The following is a 17,781-nucleotide window of genomic DNA, read 5'->3' on the forward strand; positions in this document are numbered from 1 at the left end:
CCAAAACTCATTCTCTCTGATTCCACATTAAAATTATTATAAGCTGAAGGTATTTATACATTATCCAGGGGCGTATCTGACTACACGATAATAATAATAATCTTTTTTTTGGTCAGCAATAGCTTCAATTTGCATTAGAAGGGGGTGAAATTTGACAACTGCTGCATCGTTAATGCCCACAATCTATGGTGACAGAAGGGAAGATATATAGCCACCACCATCCTACAATGAATTCACCTCATTAGGATGGTACACAAACAAACAAACATGCAAAGTAAAACATCACTTTACCAGCAAGCTTTTCCGTCATGTCTTGTTTTGCTTTTCCATTCAGAAATTGGGCTTTTGTGCAGAATGGCTGGAGGAGCAAATAGTTGTCTAAATGCAAAGAACAAACACGTTAAAATTCTTAAACAGAAAATTAAACAGTCTGGAAATAAACGCAATATGGAAAAATGTAAATAAGAACCTTACTTATGATATAGTAACTTCAAAAAACACAGTGATGTATTTAAGGGCATAAAAGCATAAAAACATATCTTAACAAGCCCTACCTAGAATCTGGTAGAACATAGCGTATTCATTTACCGAAAATGCTAAGTTTCTGCTCCAAAGGTAAAACAGTTGAGGAAGGAAAATAGTTGTGGCATACACAGATCAGCAAGAATCTAGTTCTTTGCCCTGTGTCAGAGATTCAGCAGTGTGACAAGCTTCTGGATAATGAAAGACAGAATCACACAGAATGGCTGAGGAGGAAGGGACCTCTGGAGGTCATCTGGCCCAAGCCCCCTGCTCCAGCAGGGCCACCCAGAGCCGGTTGCCCAGGACCATCTCCAGATGCCTTCTGAGTATCTCCAAGAACAGAGACTCCACAGCTGTCCTGGGCAACCTGTGCCAGCACTCAGTCACCCTCACAGCAAAAAACACCTGCTACGGAAAAATAACAAAGCCACCTCCGCACTTAGGACAAGTCCAGCTAGCTGTATTTCTTTATTGGACTGGCAAAATATTAAGACGACTTGTATGGTTTAAAAAGTATGAGAATAAAACCAATGATTCATTACACAATGCAATGACCGGATGGAAACTATTGGAAAGAGTAACTCTTTAAATTTAGAATTTAATACAATTAAAGCTCTTTAAAATTAAGAAACAGTAAATTACTTACCTAAGTGTTGACACATAGCCTGAATAACGTTTGTGGCAGCTGCATAAATCCCTGGATTTTTGGAGTTCAGGTTGTTGTCTACCATGGCAGGAATTAACATGTTGATCACAGGTGATAAATTGTCTTTCAGCAATGGGATCATCTTGTGCATTGTCTCCAAAGCAACCTGATTTACTTTACTGTTTGAGTCATGTAAGCGAGACCTGAAAGCGTCGAAGATCTGAAAAAGTATCCAAACAGCATTCGTCGGAATTAACAATTAATGTCTGAGGTGGATATTACGTTTCCTGCTTTATTGTTACACTTTAGTTGTCCATCTTAGCAAAAGACACGCAAATACCAGAGATGCTTTTTCTAGGAAGTAAAGCAACATTTGATATTTTTATACTGTGTATTATTCAACTGTATCTCGCCTCATCTGAACTTTAATCATTCCTGTACAATGTAATGGAGGTAAACTAGCCATCTGTAACTTTCAGTATAACTAATATTTTCTGCAAGCAAGTATTTTTAGCAAGACATAGCTCTATTTAGCAAAAAGAATGTTTAAAGATTTCAAAAACGTTCACAGTTAAGATATTGCGAAGTTCCACAGAAGTATTTCTTAGTTCCGCAGCAAAGACACCGCACTGTTAGAAGACAATCCTGGTTTTCCTTTCATTGTATCTATCTTTAGTTTACAACTGTTGGACCTCATCATAGTATTTTTCTCCCAAAGAGCCTCCTTTCCTATTAGAAAGGATATTTATCTTAAGTTTATCATAATAGAGACCTTTCCTCACCTTCTGCTGGACAAACAAAGCAGGCAGAACTTGCAGCTGTGTTTCAGAGACAGTTTTTCAGATTCTGATTAATCCTTGCTGCTCTTTTTGTAACCTGTTCCAATACTTTGATATTTACTCAGCAGTGCCATGAAAAACCGCATGCAGTATTCCAGAAACAGTTCCAAGAGTGCTCCCTCTAAGTGAAAACTTTCAGCTTCTTCCTCCTCCTTACTCCCTTTGCTACCTTTGTAGCTCACGTATCTCCCCCTTCAGCACACCTCGCCTATTCCTCAACGTTTTCCTGTTAATCAGACATTCTTATTGAAAGGGGAAGCCAAGATTTTTATGAGAAAACTTTGTGACACAACTTTAAAGACCTTCTAAATAAAATGTTTTCATACAGTTACCTTGACAATGTTTGCAACAACAAAGCCTTGATTGTTCTCTGTATCGGATAACAGCTGCTTAATGCCATTTATTCGATCACGGAAGTCTTTTGCATTCAATAAACCTATAATGTCTTTAACATATTCTTCACTTTCTAGTGAATTACGAGGAGCTGTTTTTCTTGTGACTTCACGGGCTTCTGTAGTCTCTCTGTTGGAAAGGAAAAAGTTATTCAGCGAACACGTAAGCAAGCTGAAACAGGAGCCTTCAATCTCAGACGCTCTCTTTCCATGTAAGTGCCAATATCAGAAGTAAACAGAAAATCTTCTGATGAAGGATTTTCACTTTAAATGTGGCGATTCAAAAAAAAAAATCACCTAATAGTAATTGCTGTTCCTAAAGTCTCAATATACATTCCACTCTAAATGCATATGTACCTATCACACAAGAGATAAGCCTCAACTAGGCAGGAGCCCTGCGCTGTTACAAGTTTCCGTACGAGAGCAGCTGGGTTTGTGACCAGTAACAGTTGTGAACTTTTCTCTCATCAACAGGTCAAAAAAAAAAAAAAGTTACCGTAGTTTAATTCTTTATTCTCGAAGTACTTTAAACACTGATCCCAGTCTAGGTGGCCCCTAAGCAACATGCCATGCTGAGGGGGAAATTCAACAACTCTCACAGAATATTTTGAAACAAATTCTCTGTAGCATCTAATCTTGTTAGACAGTCATGGAAAGAATTATAAAATCTGTGGAATCACTTCTCTGTCCAGATAAGTATCCTGCTTTTACAGACCAGTCCAGAGAGAGTCGCTAGCTCTTTCCTAATTTGTGAACATAAGTCTTTGACGGAGAATGGAATAAGCATCTTCCTTGCATTTTCAAATTCAAACCTATCAGCTCTGCGAGAACAAAAGGTGGCATCAAAATCTCCTGTCCTGCTAGTATATCGCAGGCCACGAAAAGTACCTGAATCAAAGATAAGAGAGTTTGGCATAATGCAGTAAGTAGCGCCTCTTCGAAGGAAGCGGACATGTAGTTTCACATGCCAAAGCAAAATTTACCATCAAATGTGGAATTAGTTATTATTTTGAATAGTAGAGAGTGTGTTAAAGAAATCTGCTCCTGAACAGACAGACTTTCTTCAGCCTGGAGGCAGTCACAGCCCCTATGAACTCTATATTCTTGGATGCAGTTTTTTGGCTTGGTTTAAATTGGGGGGGGGGGGGTGTTCTTCAGTTCAATGAAAGACTTATTAGAAGAAAAAACAGAAAACTAAAAACGGACAGAGTATCATCTAAAACCTTCAGCACCTCCAGCCAGGATCTAACTAAATACTTAGTGTCCGGGTAAGCGCACAAATAGGTCATGCCTACCAGTAGGCACGCTTTGTCTATAGAGTCTGAATGGCAGTACCTTGAACTGATGGCAACGTGGATCTCCTGTGAATTCCAAGTGTTTTGTGTACTGTGTGTATTTTCACAGGTAGTCAATAGACAAGTGAACTTCAAAATGCACAAAGCCATTTTAATATTGCCAATTATCCTATTTAGAAGAGTTTATCTGGGACAAGTCAAGTTTTTCCTTTTCCTTCAGGGATGTTTAATTTTCACAGCCCTGTTGCGAATGTTTCTGTACCCTCTTCTTGTGGTGAGGCTACTACCCTAGAGGGCAAGTTACTAACAGGGTGAAACACTGAAGATCGTTACCTGTCAGTGATGTTGAGAGCATCTCTGGAAGTAGACGACGACCTCGAATGTCCAACACTACCAGTATGGGAACGTCTTCCTTTTGCTGAGGGTGTATCTAATGGCATCTCCCCCAAGCCCTGCACAAAGGTGCAACCGTTAATTAACATGGCTGGCACAGTTCTGCAGCGCTGGAGACCCTGCAAAAGCAAGTCTGACAGCCATGCAAAGTGTAGGAGCGAAGTCCATTCCATCCAGTGTATCGGCAAGGAGCAAAGGCAAGCACAGGGCAGCTAACAAGCAGCACCTTGCCGTGCTGTAGCCCCTTCCTTACTTGTCTGGCTCTGAATGCACTCCCCCCGTTCCCTGTAGGCTCATTGTCTGCACCTGACGGCCACTAGTACACATTTACACTTCTCAGCTGCTAAACAACAGCCTTTCCACATACCTTTTCACGTAGACTGCTAACACATTCCTTAAGGTAAGACAAATCCTTGGTCGGCACATACTTTTCAAGCATTTTATCAAAATCAGGGTGAGTCATCATACTGAAGAGCATCTTTCGACCATAATACCTGCAGGGCAACAGACCATGACATATACATCCGTAAACATGGATTTGCTTTGTAACTGTACTGATAATTACAGGTGCGTCATTCCAAAATATAAAAGTGTGGGAAGATTGCTATCTATGTGCGTAACCAGACACGCTCTTCATCCTCCCACAAAGAAACTATGCTCAAGAACTGCTATTTAATGCACAACTGAGCACACTAATGAGAACAATCTTCCATTTCAGCCATTTTTAAATAGGATGGCCCAGCCTTGTCAGTCAGACGGCGTGGATCCCAGTGCCAGCATTCCCTCCGTGGCCTACCCCTCGTCTGGGCCCAGCGGTCCTCTGTCCTTTGAGCCCCTCTTCTTCCTGCAGCCAGGGTGGGCGCAGCTGCAGCAGGCATCCAGGTAATTCCTCTCACATACGCTATCTGAGCAGTCTTGGCAGTGCTGGGTTAACGGTTGGACTCAATGATCTTAAGGGTCTTTTCCAACCTAAACGATTCCATGATTCTATCCTCTGTCACTGCAGAGCAACACACACTGAGCGATGCAGAGGTTTCAGCCACCCGGAATGTGCTTATCTTAACTATTAACCTCACTAACCTTGTTTGCTGTGAACTGTCCTGTGCAAACCTGGCGATGGCAGGGAAAATCCGATCAGCGACAGCTTTGGTTCCAGACAGAATCCGCTCCGGTCCCATACGTTCTACGATGTCCGACAGGTGCTGGGCTGTGCATCTTCGCACCGCTGAATGCAGGTGGCTGAAGAAAACACAGCTGCTTAGTAAAAACTCATCACAGAGCTGAACAGCAGCATTTATGTGCTCTACCAAATATGGCACGCAAGTTTTCTTTTTTCCTCTTTAGCATAATCTACAGCTAGTGTACTGCTGATATGCAGACACTTATTCTGGCTGTAGAGAACAGACATTGTGGAGCAAAGACAAATAACTTCATTTAAAAGGACAATGCATTGGATTAAAGCTCACTTCATTCACTTAAAATCCCAAACTACAACAACGCAGAATGAAAAATGAAAAATTACATCCTTTTTGTTTAAAGCCAGTTTCAACCTTTAACTGCGGCTTTTTGGATTAATAAAACTAGTAATTTTCCTCTTTTTAGAATTTAATTTCTTGTTTTCCTTAAAATAATTGTAAAATATGTTAGAAAGCACACTACATGTTCTTTCCATCAACTTCACGAAAAACTAGTCCCTATGCTCAGAAACACATCTTGTGTATTTTGTATCAATTTAAAATTAAATAAAGCAGTATTCTACTGACTTCTAAAAATCTTGCAGAAGTCTATTTTCTACAAAACGGGGGCCATTAAACACCTATGCTGATGAAAATGAGAGAAAAGCTGGAATCAACTTTCAAACTCGTGCAGCAAACTAAGCTTTCATATGAAGTCTGCTGTACCTGCTGATCCCACGTTTTCAGAGTACACAATGCTGCAAATTCAACCTTTTTATCTTTGGATTAAAAATCCTGCTTTGAGGACAGTTTCACTGCACAGTAAATGAGACATTTGTATGGCTCAGCATTCACAGGGAAAAACAGGTTTAAAGGAGAGAGCCAAGGAAAAGAACTGACTTGGTAAACCACAGCAGTGGCTGCCCAGCTTTGTGGTTTGACATGAACATCCAGCGCTCTTTTCCCATTTCACCGAGATTTTTGTTTTCTCTGGTCCCACAGATCACCATGGCCTCGCCGGACGTAAAGCTACCACTAGATTACACTGCACCAAGCAGCTTGGGCTTGCACAAAGACACCTAACCGGGTCTACTCGAGCTGCAAAACGTGGCAGCCCAGAACATAGTCCGGGCTGCAAACTCCCTGCTGATGCAGCCATCCTCCCAGCTGCTGCTGAGCTGCCTGGTTTAAGACCAGCTTTGGCTCGTGCTCAGCACCCACCGCTACATCTGTGCAGCAGCCGCGCGCCTCGGGAGCTTGGGAGAAGGGAAACGCTAACAGACGAACGCCCGCTGCAGCTACCGACGGGAGAGCAGAAACCGTGAGGCTTAAAGACCTCACTCCACGGAAGCAAATCAGCCCCCGCTCCCCACGAAAGCCCGCTGCTCATGCAAAATAGTGGGAAATCTTTTTGTATGCACATAAGATCTTAGAATTAAACACAACTCATACAGGTAAGAAACGTGATTTTAAAATTTCTGAAATACAGTCATTCAGATCTAGTCCTGGCATCGTGCGCCTGGATCACGCATCTATTCACAGAGGTGAGTTTACAGCAATAGTCCAGTATCTTTAGAGCGGCATCTCACGAAAGCAAACAAAAACGTTTTTAATTATTCTTGTTGGTAAAGTCAAAAACAACTTTGTAGCTGACGAAGAATCGGTATATATATCTACTCGGGGTTGCAAGAATTAATACTTATGATCGCAGTAGGCTTGAAATGTGTTGAGCAGGAAATAGGTAAATTTTAAAAGGTCTTATGAATTGTAGGCAAAACAGTAACTGTTAACTTGAACACGTAAGTTGTGGTGAATATAAGCAACTCAATGTATAAGCCAAATTTAGAAAAGATATCCTCCGTGTAACTACACAGCTGTGTCAAACAGAACCTTTCCACTTCATACTGCAGACACATGTCATTTTTCTCCCAGATTTCCACTCTGAAAGATAATTCTCGTATTCCTTGGTGCAGCCTCTGGAGAGGACAGCTCCGTACGTGCTGTGTGGGCTTTGCTGCTAACATGGCCAGAGCCTCCTGAAGCCAATACTAGAAAAGCTGTAGCTCACAGTGCTATTTAGGCCAGCCACTGATGTGTCATGCATTAAAACACACTGCGCTCCATGATTTAGGCACTGCTTTGACTGAAGTCTTCTTAGCGGTGAAGAAATTAATCCCTGCTTCAAATGCTGTGTTCAGACTCACAGCTCAGGTAATTTCGATGCCTTAGATATCTGAAAACATACCAGAGTTCACAAACTGGAGGGGTCAAATCTTTATAGGTCTAGAAAACTCCTAAGGATAGGTCAGTGTGTTTGAATCTGCCACTGAAAATGGGAGGTCAGATGGAGCCAGTTATGATCATGAGTATTGCTGGGCCAAGGATTTCTGAAGAAAAGATGGGAGTACACAAACAGACCACTTTACATGGCCTCTGAATTAAAGCAATGTGCAGTTACTGTCTGCTGCTCTTAAATTCACAAAAACAACTACGTGCGGGCACGATTCATAAATAATTTAGGACCCGAGGCTGATATTCGCCTTTCTGTTTGAAGTTCAGGTAATTGCAGTGTGGTTCTCACGGGCTTTCAGGAGACAGAATCAATACAGTCCACAACAACCAGCTTCCCAGGAAACAAAATAGCAAACAGAACATTTTGAATCAAGACTAACTTGTATGATCTGTAGCTGTGCAGGAAGTCTAAGGATTGTTTTATAATGTAGCATCTGACATATTTAATGGAAGGGATAGGCTACACGAAATGTAGCCTATTAAATGTCATCTAAGTGATGACAGATAGGCAAGAGATTAAGTACACGTAGGTACATATCTAACATACTGGAGAGCCGAACGGCTTGATTAAGTATTGCTGTTAGAGTGAATGAGGATATAAAAGAAAAAGAACAGCATACTTAGCAGGGAAAGTGAAAGAAAGGAATGTAACTGAGGTGAGCTAGAGGTCAGAACCAAACCATGCAACCAGAAATGGAGGCTTGTTCAAGGTACTCAAGAAAAAATGGCCACCACCACTGTAAAGGAAATTAAAATGCAGACAAAAAGGACTGTTAACCAGCTAAGTCTAGAGAAGAAGAGGATATCAACCAAGATAGTTGCAGCTACAGAATTGTAAGTTATAAATCATCTTTCTAAAGAAAAAGTAGTGCTGAAAACTGAAAGACAGGCACTTGATTGCAGAGCAAGTGAAAAATGAGAATGCTATGCGAGCTTTACTAGGCAAAGCAAAATAGCCGTTTCTTAAGAATACTATACTACCAGCGAGTGAAAGTACTGAGGTGTTGCAAAATGACCAGAAAATATACCAAGCTCCAAAATCAACAGCCAGCTTTTTACATAAAGTACAGAAAGAAACCGGGGGGCTACCTTTTACTTTTACGCCAACAAAAGTTGCCCTGGGGAGAAGTTTTGCAGAGCTGACTTACTATATTGTCAAATTTCTGCCTATAGCACTTCGATTTTTTTTTAAAAAGACTGTATTTGATAACTTTAATCTATTCACAAGTTATTTCTTTATAAAGTCTTTATAAGAATTACCTTTGCCCTCCATTTATAAGAGAACAAAGTGCACGTGCTGGAGTCACATTATTAACCATAGCCTTCAGTGCTTTGTCTACCTCTTCCCTTATAAATGTGTTGGATTCACCAGCTTTGTGCAAAAGGACTTTTACTGTATTATCTAGTTCTTGATCCATGCTCTTTTTCAGGTAGGTGAACAAATCCCCTAAACAGACCACAGCAGCTCGAGAAACACCTGAGCGTAAATTCTTGACCTGCACACAGGAAAAACCCAAACAAACAATGAATAATGTTTATAAAATATACTTTAAAATAAGTAAAGCTTAACGTTTCCCTTTGTAACTTTCAAGTAACATTAAAAGCAACTGAGAAATACATTTCTAACTTGATTCACAATGTGTGAGAATTAAAGTACATACACATAAATGTTATAAAGTTACAATCGAAATGTTTTCAGTCTCTTAGCAAATCAGTTCAAGTGGTGTATCTGAAGCATGAGCTGCTTTGCTGAATGACAAACTCATCCTTTTGAGACTGTCCAACAGAGGAAAACTAACCCCGGACGAACATACCATTTCACTTCAGTGTATCGGAGAGCTATAAAACACAGAAACACATATACAGTCAGTGAAATATTCTGATAGTAAAATTTAACCTCTTGAGCCACAGCCAAACTTGTTTCATGTAGCTTTGCAGTCAGGATAGCCGCGTGGTAGGCAGACAAACATCTAACAAAGTTCAGACCTTCAATTTTCTTCTCCCTATGTGAAAAAAAAAAATTAATTCAAAACATTTGCAAATTTTCATAAAAATATTAAAACACAGAATTGTAAGAAACCAAATAGCAAACAAATTAGATTGTAAAATAAAGCAATGACATATAACGTAAGAAATTCTTTCAAAGCGAGTCTTTCTTTTAATGCGGTGGTAGGACTGTTTCAGCATACCAGTCTCTCAATTCCGTCCTACAGTTCTGCCCACAGCTTGCACTAGTGGCAAGTAAAGGATTACTTCCCTTCCCCAGGTTGCAAAGGCAGCAGCGTCGTACCCCGTCTCGCCAGTCAGGGCACAGCGAAGCCTTGTATCCCACCGAGAGTGACAAGAAGGTATTGGTGGGGGCCCTCGCCAGCACAGTGCTTACACTTAGACATCTCCGTGTCTCTGAAAGCCTAGCTAGTAAGCCTCGATTTACAAGTTACAGTTTAATCTAGATTTGGACTGCAAAAACTCTTTTCTTTTTTCTCATGTATCACTTGCAATCCTTCTCGCTATTTTTGATGTTATGTCCATTTTGCTGTTTTTTTAAAGTAAGTTATCAAAATAAACGCCTTCTACATTAGATTCAGGTTGCAGACAGATGTTTACACCTACCAGTCATCATCAGCTAAAAGTGTCAAGGCTTCTGTCAGTGCCGTTTCTGGTTTTGCAAAGGGCTGCAGTTCTGAGGGGTCCATTATTTCTGGGCTGTGAGTGACTGATGGGGTCCGGTCCTTACAGCGTCCTCGTGCCCCAAGAGACATTTCATCTACAAAGTCACGAAGCATAACAAATAATTAGCATAATCTGAAGAAAGCAAGTCAGTCAAAGGAGGGAAATACCAAGGGTGTGAGGTATGTACAGACTGCTGCTACGAAGGGACCAGGCTTTCAAAAAGACCACCTTCCCAGTTACATCCTCCATCATTCAGCATTTCATTTATGTGAATGATTTTTTTTTTTGCAAACAGCTACCACTTTAAAAAGTCACAAACACAAATGTAGTGGGTTTTTTAAATGCAAAAAGGGATGCATAATGTGCTAAAGAACATTGAGGTAAGACACAATATAGTAAAGCTTGAAGAGCCACGTAGGAAATTCTGAAGACCTTTGACCATCATCAGCATGAGCTTCTATTCTGAAAAGATTTCTACTGCGTATTTTAAAGGCATCTCAGTGAAAAAATGTACCCAGAAATGTTTTTCTTGGAGACAGAAGGGAGTCAATTTGCCATTAATACATTACATCATTTAAGCTGCTGAGCAAATAGAAAACTCTCATGTTTCAAACATCTTCCTAACAAATTACAGATGAAAAATGTTTCAAGGCAGCAACGAGGAATTCTAATCCCCTTCGCCGCCACCCCCAAAGCGCTAATCTTCCAGAGCACCTCAGGACTGTCTGTTGTACAGAGTAATCACATTAAACCTGGCTGTGTTTTGGAACTGTCCCACTCCACATATCCAAATATTTTAACAGTCTTTAGCTTACTGTAACAACTTACCACAATCTAGCAAGGCCGAACATTTTGTCTTCTTCAAACTGCACGTTCTTCTTAGTGATGGATTCAAGGCAACGTTTTCTAATGACAAAGATACATTTCTTGACGACGTTAATATATCTCCACAGAGATTTAACTCTAGAAGATAGAAGGAAATGTCCAAACTACAACAACAACAAATCAGAAAAAAGGAAGAAACTAGTATTTTCAGCCCTAATTTGTCTTTTGAATTTTTTCTTAACTACAGTCTTTCAAATATTTCCCATAAACACTTTGCTCTCCACCATTTGCATTATAAGACTGACAACAAATGACTGAAGAGTAAACTGCAGTGTACAATTAATTCTAGTAATACCTTATGTCACACTAAACAGTCGTGATTTGTGGTAATTATCACAGAATTTTAATTTCCATTCCAGCAGCACTTAGCAGTATATTATTCATTTAAGACAAACACTAATCCTCACTTTCTGTTGTCATGTTCTCTGGTTCATTCAGTTTAAGTCTTTCCCGACGATCTTCTTCCTTTTCTTCGAGGTCTTTGACTTCCTGATGTTCTTCCTGACTGTCTTCTTTTTCATCTTTTCTCTTCCGCCTCATCTTGTCCTGGGCAGATTTTGACAAAGCAACTTTTATTTGCAAAAAATTAATGCACCCATTATGATATACCCTGTAATATAACGCACAAGTTACCCAATAACTTATTACCCGGTTCTTGATATTGTCTAAGGTAAACATGGCAAAGTACTATTTTCACCATTATTCTACAGAGCAAAAGGAAATTATTCACAGAAACGTTAAATACAATCCTGAAAAGAGCTGAATGTGTGCTTTCTGCATGATAAACAGTCCTACTGGCAAAAAGAAGCAACATTCCGGGTTTAAACATTTAAGGGAAATAACCACTTACTCTAAAATGCCTGAATAGTTAGAGAACCAAGGTCTACAAGAAAAGGTCTTCTATTCCCTGGCAGCATTGTGTAGTTTCCTAGAATTTTAACTAACAAATACACAGGCTGGGCTAACTCACTCACGTTTAAGCACACAGGGGTTTATTTTAAACAGTGGTCTTTAAAAGTGTGATCTGACCCTACTCTCCTATATGTTTAAGATGCTTACAGTTCCTCATGAAAACTTAGTAATGTTTAACACATTCCTCCATTTAGTCCCTTGAATTTGATCCCTCCAAGTATTCATATCTCCAGTAGAAATCAGAAAATTAAGACACTGTTTATCATTAACTTCAAGTTTTAGTCGTCTTAAAATGTTATTTTAAATGCTTTCAGAAAGACTTGTGATTTTAATTTCCAATTTTTAAAAATCTGTATCACTACTTCATTCTGATAAATGTTGCTCCACGTTACAACAGATGTAAGTAGCATTTAACAAAGCAGCACCGCTCCTCATGAAACCATATTATGGGACAGACATTCAGACAGTGGTTTTTAAAAGCACTTATGAATGGAGCTAGATTAACACATCCATCCAGAAAACAAGACATGATCAAACCCAGCCAGTTCCTCCTTCCACATTTCTGTGAGCTGTGGGAGTCGGAGACGAGGACATTTTCCAGCTCCGCTCCCTCCTGCAGCCCTTCTCCCAGAGACTCTGAGTTCGGTGGGAAGCTCCTGACACAGCAATGGGCCATTATAAAATATCCAGGTGGAACCAAAAAGAGCGAGCAGGGAGAAGCAGCTTGATGGCTATAGGCTATTTTAATCAAACTCCTGTTTACCATAACATAGAGACTGCAAAACTGTATCGAGCTGTATTCAAACACATAAAAACAGGAAGCAAGACAATAAAAAAGTTCTCAAATTCTACCTCTTTTTCATTTTCAACATGGAAATGAGAAGCACTGTTCTGCTGGATGCTTCTCCCACAGATCCCTGACGATGGCTCAGTCTCCGCTTTGACAGCTTGGCCATCTCCATTCGCTACACGCGGTCCGGACTGGCTGTATGTTCGGGCAGAAGGAGGACTTCCGAAAACACCTGAAAGGCATACGGTGTTGTGCCCTCACCAAAATAACCATTTCATTCAGCAGCACCTAGCTGGAACTAGAACTAAGGAAAACCAAACGTAATTCAAGAAGATAAAAACATTGCTACTGTCCTATTAGCGCCAATTTCCACCCAAAGGTGCTCTTACCTTGCTCCACCAAGTTGGACGGATGCACGTACGTGTGCGCACACTGGGCTAGAACCAAGGCCTAACCTTCACACTTTGCTGCCGTTCTTTGGTGTTGGAACGGAACAGCATACCCAGTAACTGGAGAGCTTTCAAGCATAATTCTTTTTATTCCCGTTTAAACTGGAGATTGTTCACAATCTAAAATGTTGCACAGAGTCCATTTTTTCTTTTCCCACTCCATAAAGGTACTTTCCCCCTCATTTTAATAACATGACGAGATATAGGAGATAATTTTGGGTTTGCAATACCTTTATCAACAATTACAACTGCATCTTCAGACAGGACACTTGGTGAAATGAAATCTAGATTGTTTGTCTGTGGAAAACTGGACGTTGACTCTGCAAGACCTTAAAAAAAAAAATCACACAACGTAAATCACGCAGTTTACGCTTTGGCACATGTTTTATTCTTCTGAAATGTATCATACACTGACACCTGAATTTATCGCTTTCATGAATCAGTCTATTTTCAAGTTACTGAAGTTAACAGGATTTACCAAATACTGATATCCTCAAAATTACGGAAAGCATATAGCAAACAAAATTTCGGCCAAAAGATCATAAAGAAAACCAATGTTTGTAAGAGGATTTTTAAATCAGCTGAATCCACGGAAAAAAACCAGAAGTTTCTAACTCACTTAGTGGAAGCACAGTGCTGTTTCTTACATAATTCAGCACAACTGAATCTAAATAGAATTTGCTAAAATATTTTTTTCTTAATGCTGTTTCCCATATAAACGATCAGTTCCTCAAATTCTTCACTGAAGTGGATGACATATATTATGTACTTCTATATTGGCTACACTAGTCGCAAATAAAAATGGTAGTTTGTGACAAAAGAAGGGCACCGTTTGCTTTTGCTATTTTAATCTGAATAATCTGAAATTTCTAAACAGAAAAGATGATTTGGGAAAGCCTGATCACCTACGAGAAAGCGCATAAATGAAGTCAGCGGAGTGGTGAGCCATCTCAGCCGAGCAACGCGCTGGTCGTGGCAGCGCTGGCACACCCGCAGCTGCGGAAAGCCTCCGGCAGCGGCGAGCAGCAGCAGCGCCCAGCCCTGCCGCAGCCCTCCACCAGCCGGGCTGGCACCCTGACAGCTCCGATACGCCTTCTGCCCTCACCTCCACCTTCGGTTTGCCAAAAATAATTACAGGCGAGAGTATGACAGATTCCTCTTTACTTTACAAATTACCTGATTGCATGGTTTTAATTTTGGAACTCTCCTTTTTATGCTTTACAAGAAAAAAAGATCAAGTGAAAAGGTTTCTCTTGCAAGTGTTACTTTGTCCTCCCACAAAGCCAATCGTTGGCTTCTGAATGTTCCCAGTTCTAACATGCAAGAACTGCCAAAATTGGTCTTTGGGGATTTTCTTGAACATCGTCTTCAGGCTTCATCAGCAATTCTCTCCTAGACCGCAGCTGAACGTGCATTAAATACCAGATCCTCTTTGGCACCCACCCCCAGATCAGGACCTTCTCTCCTAAGCTCAGCTCCTAGCCCGGAAAACTTACAAGCTTCCATTTCACAGGCATCACAGGATAAGCAAAAAAAGGAAGGATTTACAGTTCTGATTATAAACTTTACTTCCATTGCTCAGCTTTAAATGTTTCACAAAAAATAGCACTCCACCATTTCTATAAAACCTTGAGAACAGACAAAACTGTCCATGTTTGATCTTGCAACAACAGATGGAGAAAACAAAAAATCTTATTGGGACAAAGATCTTCACTATTCAATGTCTATTACCATGTGGAATATTGCTATTTAATTTTGTATTTGTCACTGAAACATGGTTACTTGATACCTATTTCAGCCACAATGAGGGAGATCTGAACAAGAGACGGTGAAACCGTATGCTCCTTAAACTGACTTCTGCATTTTACGTTTGATGTTAAAAAAACAAAAAAGTTGCTGCTCTGTTCTAACAAGCTTAGAGTTGGAAAACACATCTATGTGGTACACACAATGATTCTGATGTAGGGAACAGGAGCTCCTAGGATGCATTAAAATGACACGGTTAAAACTGAAATGTAAAGTGTAATGGTTTAAGTTCCTTAATTTTACCAATGAACAACAGAGTAATTTAAAACCAAACTTTTAAAGCTGGTCATTTATTCAGACCGAGATATATAACAATTTGGTCCTTTTTTCATGCCATGTACTATCGCTTGACTTTTAATTTTAATTTAATTGGCAGTCTAATTTCAGTTCATGTCAGAAAAAACCCCGACTTGTTAGTGTAAGTATAAAGACTAGAAAAGAGGGAACCACGCTAAACACCTTGAAATGTGTTTTCTGTAGAACCTGTTTTACAAAAGGCTCTACGTGCCTCGGTTTTTGCTATAAGTGAGAGGTCAGTTGAACAGCAACGTAGCAAACTCACAAACCTTTTGAATGCTTAAAATTTCTTTGGTGTTCCATATTTTGACTTTTAAAAACAGTACGTGGCACTTCGCCTTGCATCTTGTCCTCATAAGCTCCACATCCGTTGCCACAGTTCAAATGCTGGCCAACTACGCTAACGTCAGAAGTCCCCTTATCATCAAATGCTAGCCATGCAAGAGGAAAAAAAAATCAAATATTAAAAACAAATTAGAAGTAGTTTTTCCTATGTACTACAGGATTCTCACAGAGTTACATTTTCAGAGACCCTCAGACTGGTTTTACGCACACAGTATGAGCATTTTTGCCTACAGAAATCTGAGCATTTCAACAAAGATGCTCAGGCTCTATTCATTTTTCACACGCAAAGCCTTTCTTCTACAGATAAACCTAGGCTGAAAATCTAACTCAAAGCTTGAAATATTATTTTTTAGTTTAAAGTCTTTCAAATATGAACAACTGAATACTAAGTGATTCAGCATTAAAAGCCAAATTAAGTCATAAGTCAACTAAGCGAAAATAGTAAAATACTAGTTAGAACACAAGAAATCTTTCCAACTACGTACCCTAGAAGTCATACAACATATTTTTATGTTACAATTATAGACAACAACAACTGAGCATTTTTATGCCCGCAAAATGTTCTCAATACATTTTAGTTTTGTTTTAAAAAAAAAAAAAGGCAAAAACCAAAACCCCAAAAAACAACACTAATTACTTCAGGAAGCCTTTAAAGGATCATTTCTGCTTTTCCAAATACCCCTAAAATTAAAAAACCTAGAAAGACAGAGGTGTTTTCACATACGTGCTTTTACTACATATTGCAGAAACCCCGTGGAACTAACCCCACGTTTAGCTGTAGGGACCGACAGGCACGGCCCAGGTGCCAGCCTACCTAACTCCAGTCATCCCAGCAGCCGCAGCGACCCCGGCGTCCCCCCGTGCGCTACGGGGGTACCAGGCAGCGGCTCTGCTTCCCGCTGCCGCCGCCGGGACGGCACGGGCGCATCTCCTACCGCCCGCCGGCGCCCATCGGCCTGAAGTCTGCACTGGTGGCCGTCACTGTCAACCCAACCCTGCCTGCGGGAGATCAAGAGCCGTACTGAAATCCCTACAAAGGTTCCTTGGGTTCTCTTCTTCAGCTGAGAACTCGGATCAGAGCAGGCTGCTTTGGTCTGCTAGGGAATGGAAACCAAAGGAACGTTTTGCTGCGGGATTCTGGAGATGGTGAAGCTCTTCCAGCGAGGAACGCTACGGACGGTGCCCTGATCGGGGCTGGCGTGAGCTGCTCTGGAACGCTACTACACGGCCAGATCCCCTGAAGGTCCAAGAACTCCTTGACCATGAATTTCTGCACTGTCCCAATGAAGTCTAGCTGTTACAGCGTTTCATATATCAACGTTACGACCTCACACGTCAGGACTGATCGATTAATTGCTGTACTGGGTACAACAGCACCCTCTGGCCTCTGGAACTGTCTGGACCCAGGGGAAAGATCAGCTACAGGCGTGCCAGCAGGCAGACAGGTTTTCAAGGTGTCAACTATGACAAGCTGCACAAACTTACATGTTACAGAAAGAACTTGGGAAGTAAGGAATACCTGAGAGCTGCCATTCTATTATAACAAAGCTAAGAGAAGCTGATAAAATTCATCTTAGAGAAACAGCTGAAGCAATCTGAGCTGAATTAGCAAGTTAATGATAGGTAAGGGACAGATAAATTTCCAAAACAGAAAAGAGAAAGTGTTAAACTCTTTAAAGAAAAGAAAAAGGCTGAAGAAGGAGCCAGAGAACAACTGGCCCGTGTGCTGGGCAGTTCAGCTCCCAGGACTGCACCAGGGCAAACAGCGCATTTGGAAGCACCCGCCAGAAAACAGCACGATCAGAGCAATCTGGTCTCCTTGTACGACACAGCAACAGACTCGTGGGCAGGAGAGAAGCGAGAGATGCCACGTATCATCCCAGGCATATGTACGCCCAGCAGTTACCAAAAGCTTCGTTCTCCAAACGGAGGGCTGTATCGGGCAGGGTTCTGCCGCAGTCTGTTCAGGAGCCGGTACGATCCATTATTTTGCCCAAACAGCCGGATAACGAGGCAGCACGCTGAATTCAAATAAAGGTGAGCAAATGGGAAGCGTGCACGCATGCTTGA

At 40.8% G+C, this 17,781-nt stretch overlaps 1 protein-coding gene across 4 annotated transcripts in view; it reads right to left on the bottom strand.

Annotated features, from left to right (window-relative positions):
- The window catches only part of TOGARAM1 (TOG array regulator of axonemal microtubules 1), a 44,556-nt gene that overhangs the window by 1,866 nt on the left and 24,909 nt on the right, over positions 1–17,781 (bottom strand). The window contains exons 8-21 of one of the 4 annotated variants that reach the window (XM_087746934.1): positions 15,636–15,797; positions 13,494–13,592; positions 12,877–13,046; positions 11,520–11,658; positions 11,056–11,133; positions 10,168–10,321; positions 9,452–9,557; positions 8,815–9,050; positions 5,168–5,326; positions 4,455–4,581; positions 4,028–4,146; positions 2,340–2,529; positions 1,169–1,388; positions 292–378 (exon numbers count right to left, since the gene is read on the bottom strand). In XM_087746934.1, coding sequence (XP_087603060.1) covers positions 292–378; positions 1,169–1,388; positions 2,340–2,529; positions 4,028–4,146; positions 4,455–4,581; positions 5,168–5,326; positions 8,815–9,050; positions 9,452–9,557; positions 10,168–10,321; positions 11,056–11,133; positions 11,520–11,658; positions 12,877–13,046; positions 13,494–13,592; positions 15,636–15,797 — 2,046 coding nt within the window. Of the gene's footprint in view, positions 1–291; positions 379–1,168; positions 1,389–1,950; positions 2,234–2,339; positions 2,530–4,027; positions 4,147–4,454; positions 4,582–5,167; positions 5,327–8,814; positions 9,051–9,451; positions 9,558–10,167; positions 10,322–11,055; positions 11,191–11,519; positions 11,659–12,876; positions 13,047–13,493; positions 13,593–15,635; positions 15,798–17,781 lie in introns of those variants that run through there. The other 3 variants (XM_087746932.1, XR_015702140.1, XM_087746935.1) reach the window with 3 other exon arrangements.

This window comes from Nipponia nippon, unplaced genomic scaffold, assembly GCF_047370975.1.
Source record: "Nipponia nippon isolate SJK-2023a ecotype South Korea unplaced genomic scaffold, ASM4737097v1 scaffold_11, whole genome shotgun sequence".
NCBI classification, from domain to species: domain Eukaryota; kingdom Metazoa; phylum Chordata; class Aves; order Pelecaniformes; family Threskiornithidae; genus Nipponia; species Nipponia nippon.